This window comes from Nicotiana attenuata, chromosome 12 (assembly GCF_001879085.1).
Source record: "Nicotiana attenuata strain UT chromosome 12, NIATTr2, whole genome shotgun sequence".
In the NCBI taxonomy this organism is placed as follows: domain Eukaryota; kingdom Viridiplantae; phylum Streptophyta; class Magnoliopsida; order Solanales; family Solanaceae; genus Nicotiana; species Nicotiana attenuata.
Window position 1 is genome coordinate 37,282,207 of NC_032000.1, and position 12,230 is coordinate 37,294,436.

Genomic DNA, 12,230 nt, shown 5'->3' on the forward strand with positions numbered 1-12,230 from the left:
TTTTGGAATTCACCTGATCCCCATTACTGCTTCCCTAAGTTCATTTCTGCTATTTTGGTTTGCCGGGACGTTCGGTGTTGGGATTCGGAGTGTTTTGGGACACTTAGTCCCTAAATGAGAGCTTAAGAATTGAAAAATGGTCCGTAATCGGAACAGTGTGAAGAAGACCTCGGAATGGAAATCCGATGGTTCCGTTAGCTCCGTTAGGTGATTTCGGGGTTGGGAGCGTGTTCGGGATGTATTTTGGAGGCTCGTAGCTCATTTAGGCTTGAAATGCCGAAGTTTGAATTTTTGAAGTTTCCGGTCCGATAGTGAGTTTTTGATCCGAGGGTCGGATTGGAATTCCGGAAGTTGCAGTAGCTCCGTCATGTCATTTGGGATGTGTGTGCAAAATTTCAGGTCATTCGGGCGAGGTTTGGTTTGGTTTTTGATCGAAAGTGTGTTTTGTTGGAATTTGAAGTTCTTAGGCTTGAATCTTTGATTAATTCGTGTTTTCGGCGTTGTTTTAGGTGGTTTAAGGATTGGTACAAGTTTGAATGATGTTATGGGATATGTCCGTAGGCTTGGTTGAGGTCCTGGGGGCCTCGGGTGCGTTTCGGATGCTCATCCGAGCAATTTGAAGTTTGGAAATGTTGCAGAAAGTTGCAGGTCTGAATTCCTTCTTCGCGTTCGCGAAGAAGGCACCGCGTTCGCGTAGTAGTAGCCATCCTCTCATCGCGTTTGCGGCCACTCTCCCGCGTTCGCGTAGTGTAAGTCTGGAGAGGGGGGCTCGTTCCTCTTCGCGTTCGCATAAGATCACCCGCGTCCGCGTAGCTTCACTATTTCCTCCATCGCGTTCGCGTAAGCCTTGTCGCGTTCGCGTAGTTCTTGATCGCCTGGCTTCGCGTTCGCGCTCCTCCCTTAGCGATCGCGAAGGGCATTTTTGGGCCCTGATATTTTCCTTCTTCGCGAACGCGTGCTTCCTATCGCGTTCGCGATGCTTTAGACTCCTGAACAGTACTTAACATTTCAAAAATGAGGTTTTGCCATTTTTATCAAAACTCAAGGTTTGGAGATCGGATTTGGGAGCAATTTCAAGGGTTTTTTAAGGGCAATCACCGGGTAACGATTCTCTACTCTCCTATGACTAAAACCCATTAATCTAATCGCAAATTCACCCTTTAATTTCGTGTTTTTGAATGGGAAGTGGGTAAACTTCTTAGACCTAACTATGGGGTTTTGAGGGGTCATTTGACCTCCGATTTGGGAGATTTTTATATGGTTAGACTCGTGAGAGTACGAGGGTTCTGAAAACATAAAAATTATTCGATTCCAAGACGATGGCTGGAAGGGCATTTTGGTCATTTTACCTATTTTCGCGCCCTAGCTCTAAATTTAATAGTGGAATCAGTTGTTTGCAATATTATTTACGATATGTAATTGAATTGAATAGATGTGGGCCATTTGGAGTCGGATACTCGTGGCAAAGGCGTGGTTTCTATTGATATTGAGCCGGTTCGAGGTAAGTGGCTTGTCTAACCTTGTGTGGGGGACCTTTCCCCTTAGGATTTGTTATTTGTTGATTGAGTGCCTTGTACGCAAGGTGACGGGCGTGAACTTGAGCCAATTGTTGGAAAACCCGATTTTCTTAAGATATTGAGATTGAGTTCCTCCCATATTTGCTTTATTCTACTTGAAATTATAACTTGTGCTAGATTAGGAAAGCATGTTTAGTTGATTTAACTTGCCTAATTGCTTAAGCTGCCTCAACTGTACTACGTGAAGCATGCTAGGTCAGTACTATCTGTTGCTTGTCTTTTTGTACTTCGTTTCCGTGTACCTTCTAGTTGTGATTGCGCATTTACATTGGGACTGCGGATGTGGGATTCCGGTAGCTCCCCCCCCTTGTTTGTTTACTTTGGGACTACGGGTTCGATTCCCGGTAGATCCCCCCCTGCACTTTTACTTTGGGACTGCGGGTTAGATTCCCGATAGATCCCCCTGCACATTGATAGTTGGACTACGGGACGGTATCCCGGGAGATCCTTCGGATTTACATATATGATGGACTACGGGACGGTATCCCGGGAGATCCACTGGACAGTTGAGAAAAGGACTACAGGACGGTATCCTGGGAGATCCTCATTGTTACCATTGGTGTTGAGCGGTATTTATTCTATGGTTGTTCCGTTCTTGTGTATTTGCTATTGCCTTGCTTAATCTGTCTTATATCACTGTTGTATTTATTATTTCTGTCAGATTATCATACTGTTAATTATTGTTATTACTATATTTTGTCTCAGTATGGCACTGACCTTCCTCGTCACTACCCAACCGAGGTTAGGCTTGGCACTTACTGAGTACCGTTGCGGTGTACTCATGCCCTTCCTGCGCATGTTTTTCATGTGCAGATCATCCAGGTACCTCTACCCAGGCGCCCTATCAGTGAGGCAGGAGGACTATGGAGACTTCGACGTAGATCTGCTGCGTCCGCAGACCGACGAGTCTCCCTCTTATTCTATCTTTAGTACTTAATTTTTCCTTCTTTCGGTTGTTAGAAATTCTGGAGTTTGGAACCTTTACTATACACTTCTGTAGCCTGTGTTGCCCGTGAGTTTTCGGGTTTTGGGAATTGTTTTAGACTTGCGATATTGAGTTGTACTTGCCAAGCGGCATTCAGTACAGTTTCTTTTAGATATTTGATTTGATTTTCTCTATTTTTCCGCAATTAATATATTTCCGCAAATGTTAGGCTTACCTGGTCATGGGGACCAGGTGCCGTCATGACATGTTCACGGTTGGTGAACTAGGGTCGTGACATTCCGACACCCGAGGGGATCAAGTAGATAAGGGGTGATCAACCGGCAGCAAGGGAGATGAATGCAATTTTGGTTTCCAATAGCAAAGGAAACGAGCGCGCGACATAGCAATTATAGGAACTGGTGCCTACCCCCAAACTGGAGGAAGTTAGATCGGGGACAGAGGAATCGGAACCTTATTAGGTGCCAAGGTATTTCCAAGTTCCAGAAGAGATGGACTCAACGAATTCCACAGCGGAAGAACTAGATCAAGTTGCGATGTTCAAAGAATTCCTAGAAAGGAAATTCCATTTGGGAGTAGGACTACACCCGGAGCTCAGGTCTGATTTTATTGAGTTCCTAAAAATTAACGCCGATTGTTTTGCATGGACGCACGAGGATATGACAGGTATCCCGACGGAGATGGACGTGCACAAATTAAGCTTGGATCCTAACATACCTCCGGTAAGACAAAAGAAGCGCTCTATTGCTGAAGCCATGAATAAATTCATCAAAGAAGAGGTAACCCGCTTGCTAAATATCGGTTCGATCCAAGAGATAAAGTATCCGGACTGGCTAGCTAATGTAGTAGTAGTTCCTAAGAAGAAAAATAAATTTCTCACGTGCGTAGACTACAAGGATCTTAATAAGGCGGCCCGAAAGACTCATTCCCATTGCTAAATATCGATCAAATGATTGATGCCATAGCCGGGAAGGAGTTAATGAGTTTCCTCGATGCTTATTATGGGTACAGTCAAATCAAGATGAACCCAGAAGATCAGGAAAAGACTTTGTTTATAACGAATTTTGGTACATAAGTGTTACAATGTGATGCCTTTCGGGTTGAAAATGCTGGAGCAACTTATCCACGGCTCGTGAATAAGATGTTCGAAAAGCAAATAGGAAATACTATGGAAGTATATACAGATGATATGCTCGTTAAGTCTTTAAATACAAGTGATATCTTAAGAATTTGCAAGAAACATTTGACATCCTGAGGAAGCATGACATGAAACTTAACCCCGAGAAGTGCGCGTTCGGGATCAGTTCTGGTAAGTTTCTGGTATTCCTAGTTTCACAAATAGGAATTGAGGTAAACCCCGATAAAATCAAAGCCATAGAGGATATCCCGGATCAACTGTCAAATGTAAAAGAAGTCTAGAGGCTCACAGGGAGAGAAACAGCTTTGAGCAGGTTCATTTCCCGATCGTCAGAAAAATACCATCGCTTCTTCACACTGCTCAAAAAGAAAAACAATTTCGAATGGACACCATAATGTCAGCAAGCGTTGAAGGACTTGAAGAAGTACTTGTCAAGCCCTCCGCTGCTCTCGAAGCCAAAAGAAAGTGAAACACCGCTAATCTACCTTGCGGTAAGTGCAGTTTTAGTCCGAAAGGACGAAGGTACACAATCTCCCATTTATTATGTTAGCAAAATTTTAACGGGAGCAGAAACTCGCTACCCACATTTGGAAAAACTAGCCTTAGCTCTCGTAATTGCCACTCGGAAGCTGAGGCCCTACTTCTAATGCCACCCGATAGCTGTGGGGATTACTTTCCCTTTGCAGAACATCCTCTATAAACCCGAGCTCTTGGGTAGATTGGCCAAATGGGCCATCTATATGAGCAAGTTTGACATAGAATATAAACCGAGGACTGCAATTAAGTCGCAAGTCTTGGCTAACTTTGTGGCCGATTTCAGTACGGGATTGTTGCCTCTGGCACGTGGTCATCTAAAGGTAGGACACGTGGAACCCAAGACGGAGATGGCCATCGAACGTAGAAATTTCGCTTGTGACCGGAATGGATAACGTTCATAGAAAGATGTATTAAATGCTATATGCCCGGTAGCATTTAATGAGGAATATTCTGCAGCATTAAGAGTAACGGCCCGTTACAGAAAATTTGGCATTTATGTCCACCGTTACATCTTCATCAATGGCCCTCATAATTGTCATTAAAGGAGGGCATGATCCTAGGACCTCCTTCCCAAGACATAGCTATAAATAGAGAGCTCAGTTATCATTGTAAAGGACATAAATTTTCTGGCTAACTTATACGACATTCTATACAAAGCTTGATATAATTTTACTTTCTTGTTTTTGATCTCATCATTGTTGTGCCCGGAAATCTTGTTCCCGGATCCGTCAATTGTGCTATTTCATCTACATTTTAAGGCTAAGTATTATATATTTCTTCAGTTATTTTATTATTTTCAGGATCAAATTAGTTCACTTGTCTAGAAACCACGTATAAATTCAACTTGACCGTTTTACGGGTAAACAGATACATAAATCAATGTGATTTGATATAAACATTTTTTTGTGAATAAATTTTCAGAGTTGAAGCTAAAAGGAGAAGGAAAAACAAGTGTCAATAGAATAATGATGATGACGAAAGGGAGTTTAATTTGGGTTCTCATTGGAGCAGAGTGAAGGTTAGACAGACTTTTTGGGGTGGGTAGAAATTGGTGTAAGGTAGTTGGACATGCAACTGAGAATATCTGGCATCAGGATCTAACCCTGATTCCCAACTTCATTTTCTCCCCCCAAGTAATTTATTTGCCACCGTAAGTCGTATCTACGGCCACGACATGGACCCTGGAGTATTACTTTCACTTGATTTTTATCCTAGGTTAGCAATATTGGTATATTATTAGACCCTGGGATATGTTAAAGACCTTAATACTTACAACTAGGCGGGTCATATGGGCGGGCCGAAAACAGGTAATTGAAAATGGATAAATTATCTGATCCGACTCATATTTAATACGGATAGAGAATTGGTTAACTGGCGGATAATATGAATATATTCATAGCTTCATGAATATGATCGCTTTTTGGATAATTTTTAGTCTCCCAAACTTGAGAAACCCCCAATTTGAGTCTTTACAAATATAAAAGTTAAACACATTGGTTATCCATTTTCTAAGTGGATAGGATAATATGGTTCTTAACTTCTTATCCATATTTTACTCATTTTGAAAAAGTTCATTATCTAACTCATTTTTAGTGGATAATATGAATGGATAACTATTATTTTTTTTTTTAGTTTATCTATTTTTCCACGACTACTTAGACATTAGGCTTGAGAGGAGAAACATAGATGATCATTTTCAAATTCTCCAACATGAAGACTAGTTTCTTGGATATTTAAAAAAATTACTGGCCTAATTTCACTCAACTAAAAAAATTATATTTTCACGAATTTTCTCTATAAATTATTTCATTGAAGTTAAAATAAGAAGTTTAAAGTTAAATCGTTTCTAAATATAAAAAAGTACATTACTTTTATTTGACAAATTAAAAAGAAAAATATATCACATAAATTATAAGTTATGGCAGAGGGAGTAGTACTTCTACGATGACTAAGAACCTTTAAATTATAAGATTATGCAATATATATATATATATATATATAAAAAAACTTAAAACCTAATGGATGTGTCATTTTCGAAGGTAGTATAAGCAAGCAGTAGCTAACTCACTTCATCCAGTGGCACTATAATAATCACCCGACAAATGAAAATCTAAATCTGTCTCATAAATACACTATCTTTGTCAATACGGTAGCTGTCATTATTTTATAATAAGATTAACAAAAGACTGAAGAATTGGCTGCTTCTTCCTGAAGTATGGTGCATAGGAAATAACGCAGCTTGACACCATATATAATAAGCAGCCTCTTTGTATCCGTACTTTAATTAATCTCCTCACAAAAATAAACAAAGTTTCTATCACAAAATGGAGGAAAAGCTTCCTCCAGGGTTCAGGTTCCATCCCACAGATGAAGAACTCATCACTTTTTATCTAACTAACAAAGTTTCTAATTTCAGTTTCAGTGCTAGAGCTATTGCTGATGTTGATCTCAATAAGTGCGAGCCTTGGGACCTCCCTGGTAACTATATTTTCTTTTGCTTCCTTCTCTTTGATCATTTGCTTTATTCTTTCTCTTCAATCCGAAGGGGAGCCTTGGCGTAACTGGTAAAGTTGCTGCCATATATGTGACCAGGAGGTCATGGGTTCAAGCCGTGGAAACAGCCTCTTGCAGAAATATAGGGTAAGACTGCGTACAATAGACCTTGTGGTCCGGCCCTTCCCTGGACTCCGCCAATAATGAGAGTTTAGTACACCGGACTGCCCTTTTCTCTGGACGAAGGAAAGGGGTTCAACTGAATTCCTTCGTTAGAAGCTTATTACTATGCAAATAGTAAAATGAATTTTTTCGTTATATATACACTGTTGAATCCATTTGATATGGGAAAAAATTCTAATGAAGTAGTCAGAGGGATTCAAATATCGCTTTAATTAGGTCATGCAAATCTGAATTATTTGTAAAGTCGGCTTATATAATATTGTAGCATCTAGCATGATGATACACTTAATTAATTAGTTGATTCCTGCAGCATTTGCTTTTAGTTTTTACCTATTGATTTTTCTAAAGCGATATAGATCCAGATTTTACTGTGGACTAATGTATTTAAAAGCATAATATACCATGTGGTTTGATAAGCACTCATGGGGTGGATCGAGATTTTCTATGTTTTTCTTTTGACACGAGAAGAAAACCAAGGGAGAACAAAAATGAGATAAATTTCTTGCTTCTGTTAATCTTCTTTCATTCTTTTTTATTTTTCCAAGAAAAAATACAGTTTACCCTAAATATAGTTAAATAATAGGCAAAGTTGCGTCTGAGATTATACCTAATGCTTATTTACCTAGCAAACAAACAGAAAATGACATTCTTCTTTTGCAAAAGCTCTCTTGACATTTTTTTATATATCAATATATATTACAGCTTAAAACTTGTTTACTTAGCATTTTTTATAATCTATGTTGACAAACATGGCGTGTCAAACTGGAGATCAAGGAGAATAAAATGAACGGAAGTTCTTTCTATCTAAATAAGCTCAACAAATAGCAACCATTATGATAAGAAAACTAAAAAACTAAAAAAGAAACAAAGATGTTGCTGCATGAAAATTCGAAGTAATAACCTAGCTGCTATGTTGCTCGGACTTTCTAAAAATATTATCAGCTGTAATATCTCTGGAGAGTTCGCACAACAAAGCCTAGCTGGCTATAAACACTACTAAAAAATAGACCTATCGCAAAAGTTATTTAGCAACGGTTATGTATACATTGCAATAAAATATCTATGGCAACAGTTACAACCGTCGCATGTTCCTATCAGGCCTACTGATATAGGTAGCAGAATAAACCGTTGCATTAGGGATTAAACCGTCGCTGTAAATTAATGTATCGTGACGGTTCCAACTTTTTATTTTTGAACTATTTTGCAAACTTATATATGCCAACTTTTAGATTATTAAACACTTTTATTGTATATTTTTCTTTTATCATGGTTGTGTATTTTGAAATATGATTTTGTTGGTGAATATATTTTCATTTCATCATTTATATATTAATTTTAGTGTATTATATTATCCTGTTGCGATAGCTGATAACAACCGTTAATAGGTCCAAATAGCTGTTGCAGTAACTCCTTATAACCGTTGCAGTAGCTCATTATAACTCGTTGCATCTGCTTTTAATAACCGTTTCAATAGATAAAACAAACCATGTCAAAAATGTTATAATGGCTATAGCAACGGTTATCAACCGTCGCAAATACATATAGCGGCGGTTCAAGACCGTTGCCATAACTCGCTACTAATCGTTGTAATTGACCATAGTAAAACCGTCGCGGTAGATGTGCCTGTGGGAACAGTTAAGAAACCGTTGCTGTAAACCGTTGCAATAGACCTATAACGACGCTTGATCCCGCAACGGAGCCTAAACCGTGGCATTAGGTTTATTGCATCGGTTTTCCTTCCTATGGCAACGGAACTCGTGGTGTTGCCGTAGGCCTATTTTCTAGTAGTGAAAGATAATGAAATATTGACATTATATTGTTAAATTGAATTGAACAGCTAAAGCTTCAATGGGAGAAAAGGAATGGTATTTCTATAGTCTTAAAGATAGGAAGTACCCAACTGGCCTTCGCACAAATAGAGCTACAGAAGCAGGCTACTGGAAAACAACAGGCAAAGACAAGGAGATTTTTCGTGGAGGAGTTCTTGTTGGGATGAAGAAAACCCTAGTTTTTTACAAAGGAAGAGCTCCTAAGGGTGAGAAAACCAATTGGGTTATGCATGAATACAGACTTGAAACCAGACTTGGTTTCAAACCTTCTAAGGTAATGTATTACTCCCTCTGATATATTCATGTAATTTGACTGCTTGTGACATGTAAGTGAAATGTATTCAAACTACAAAAAAAAAAAAAAAAAAAACCACAGCCCAGTGCACTAAGCTCCAGCTATGCGCATTTTTGCAAGAGGTTGTTTCCATATCGTGACCCGTGACCTCCTGGTCATATGGCAACAGCTTTACCAGTTACGCCAAGGCTCCCCTTCAAACTACTAAAAGTATTCTTTTAAATAAATGGTGGTAATAGTTTCATATGTTATTTTATTTTACATAAGTGGTGGTGAGGGTCTCAACAAGGCATGTCATTAAGAATAATTTGGGATAAAAGAATTAAATAATTTTCAATAAGTGAAAGATGATATTCAGGATAGAGAGTGAATTACTAAGAAAGCAAAATACAACTACCTCTCCTATCTATTTAAATTTTTTGTAAAGACATTTAATATTCTTAATCATAACACTTTTGTCTAAACTATACTTATTCTTTTCTTATATTCTTCTTAATTAACACTCTACTAATTGGAATGATAAGAATTTAATTACTTAAAAAAATGGCATTTTGTTGTTCTAAAATGTAAAATATTTTGGAACAAAACAACTTCTAATATTTTAAATTGAAGGGAGCAATAATTAAGTTTTAACTTAGGACCTCTAGAAGAAAGAAGTAGATCTAGTACATCATGAGACTGATAGAGAATGGCCACTCTATTTTTCCTGGATTTATCATTTATACTAGTATTGTTAAATGTGTTTATTCTGACGGTGTATATAACTTAAATTTTTACTACATTGAATCACACTTTCTTCTTTCTTTTTTCAGGAGGAATGGGTAGTTTGTAGAGTGTTCCAAAAGAGTTCGACTGTGAAGAAACCACAGCCAACATCATCTTCTCCACAATCCCTAGAGTCTCCTAATTGTGACACTAACACAATAATTACAAATGAGCTTGGAGATATTGAGTTACCAATTAATTTCAACTGCCTAGCCAATTCATCAAATGGGATAATTAGCAACAATATTTCCTTGAACAACTACAACAATGAGAACATGAATATGAACTTGAACATGAACTTGGCTTCTAGCTTGTTAAACAGCTCTAATCTTTCATCAGTAAATTCTTTGCTTTTTAGGGCATTACAGTTAAGGGGTTATCAACCAAGAGAAGCTACAACTAATACTCATGATTACTCATTTATGCCACCACTACAAGGGAATATTTCTCAGTTTGGAAATGATGATCATTTTAGTTCTAATTTTGTTGATAATATTGGGGCAGTACCTTCTTCATCTATGGTGTTTGATAATTCTGTCCAGCAGCAACAGACACAGGAGCAACCGTACAAATTGGACTCCAATATTTGGTGAAGAGCCGATGAGGAACGTAACTACGTACGCACGTTATAATTAGTCTTTAGTAGTCACAACTAACTACAGCTTTGTAAAGGAGGAGTTGGAACCAACGAAGACTATTTGATGGAATTAATGCTTTTAGATATATGTTTACTGTATATGTTGCAGCAAGTCCATAGGGTAAAAATCTATGAGACAACAATAAGTCAAAAACGTGGTAAATTTATGTTATTTAGTCTTTGATTGACATGGGAAAATCCCTAGTCTAGTACATATATCTTTTTTTCACGATCATCAAGGTTCCACATCGCAGTTGTAATTTGTGTGGTGGTGTTTGATTGGACGCGAAATTTAAAAAAAAAAAAAAGAAGAAGAAAGACTTTCAAACTTGTAGTATAAAGCAATTCACAGATATTTGTGTGGCTATAATCATCTTATTGACAATAAAATGAGAAGTTTAAAGTTAAACTATTTTAAATAAGAAAATATAACATTCTTTATTAGAAAAATTAAAAAAAAAAATATAACATATAAATTGAAACAGAGGGAATAGCGAATAATTCCAACACGAGAAGAAAGTAGGCGTTAACTCTCAAAGAGATTCAATTATATATGAGAAATTATAAAGATTATCAAGTAATTACAAGTATGTCTATCGATATGTAGTAACTCGTAATTTGGTAAAATGGATGGTAAGTAATTAATTTGCTACAACATATTAAATTACATTGATAATTTAAATCTCATACAAAATAGCCAAGTTGTGGCTATGTTTTAAATACATTAATAATTTACCATGCTAATTATGTTTCAATTAACAACTGCCCTAAAAGTGGCTAGTGGTGCACTTAGCTAGAGGTGGATTCAGGATTTAATGTTTGTGGGTAAATTTTCAGTAGTAACTGGGTTCACATTCATTTTTTTATAGATATTTAGTAAATTTTTCGTACACATTTACACTGTCTGGACAAAATCTGCTGGGTTCACGTGAACCCGTAGGTGGGAAGTGGATCCGCCTCTGCACTTAGCCCTCTAATTTCTCCGATCGTAGTTTTACCAATGGAATAAAGAATTTCACTATATGCCCCATTTTAAGCCACTAATTAAATTTTATCTCATTTATTAAAAAAAAAAATCATAAATATACTTCCATCTCCACTCTATTCTCCTCATCATTCACAAGGTTAAACTGAAGTAACAAAAGCCAACGAAGACATCGAAACAAAGATATATAGTAGACCAATTGATGATTTGAGTTACTTATTTGAATGATTTTTTTATGCGCATACACAACACTCCACACGCTGAACTCATGTTTAACTGATATATATAAGACTTGTAAAAACTAATTAAGTTCACATAGTGTTAGATAATAACGAGGGCGAGAACAGCGAGTTGTGTACCTTATTGACGCAACGGAAACTGTTGAACTCACCACCAAAGAAATTGCCCCAAATCATATTAAGAATCTCTGGGAAATAGAGTTTTAGTTCACAAACTAGATGCCTAAAGTTTACTGTGTTCTTACTTTTTCTTGCCAAGGGAGAATCTAGAAATATATAGAGAAGAGGAGATGGGGAGAACTACCGATAACCTTCTGTTTCCACGTTGCCACTTCTTTTTAACGTGTGACACTTCTCCTATCCTTATGGGAGTTAATTAACTTCCCTGATAATATTAACTTCCACCAGCCTTATCTCTTATAAGTGGGCCGGGTCAGTCCACATGGGCGACCCGTAACTTAAACCCAATATCCTACATCTCCCACTTCGCACATGGTGGACTAGATCCAAGCTAGTACCATTGCAATAACACACGTAATTTATACTAGCAAATAGTTCATGCGACCTGCGAGCATTAAGAGCTAGAATATTCTTAAACCCTTTAAGGTT

At 37.6% G+C, this 12,230-nt stretch overlaps 1 protein-coding gene across 1 annotated transcript; it reads left to right on the plus strand.

The window, feature by feature from the left end:
• Positions 6,479 to 10,678, plus strand: LOC109236229 (NAC domain-containing protein 100-like). Its single transcript, XM_019402424.1, has 3 exons — positions 6,479 to 6,673; positions 8,709 to 8,974; positions 9,808 to 10,678. The coding sequence occupies exons 1-3, from the start codon at positions 6,520 to 6,522 to the stop codon at positions 10,351 to 10,353; spliced, it is 966 nt and encodes a 321-aa protein (XP_019257969.1). The 5' UTR covers positions 6,479 to 6,519; the 3' UTR covers positions 10,354 to 10,678.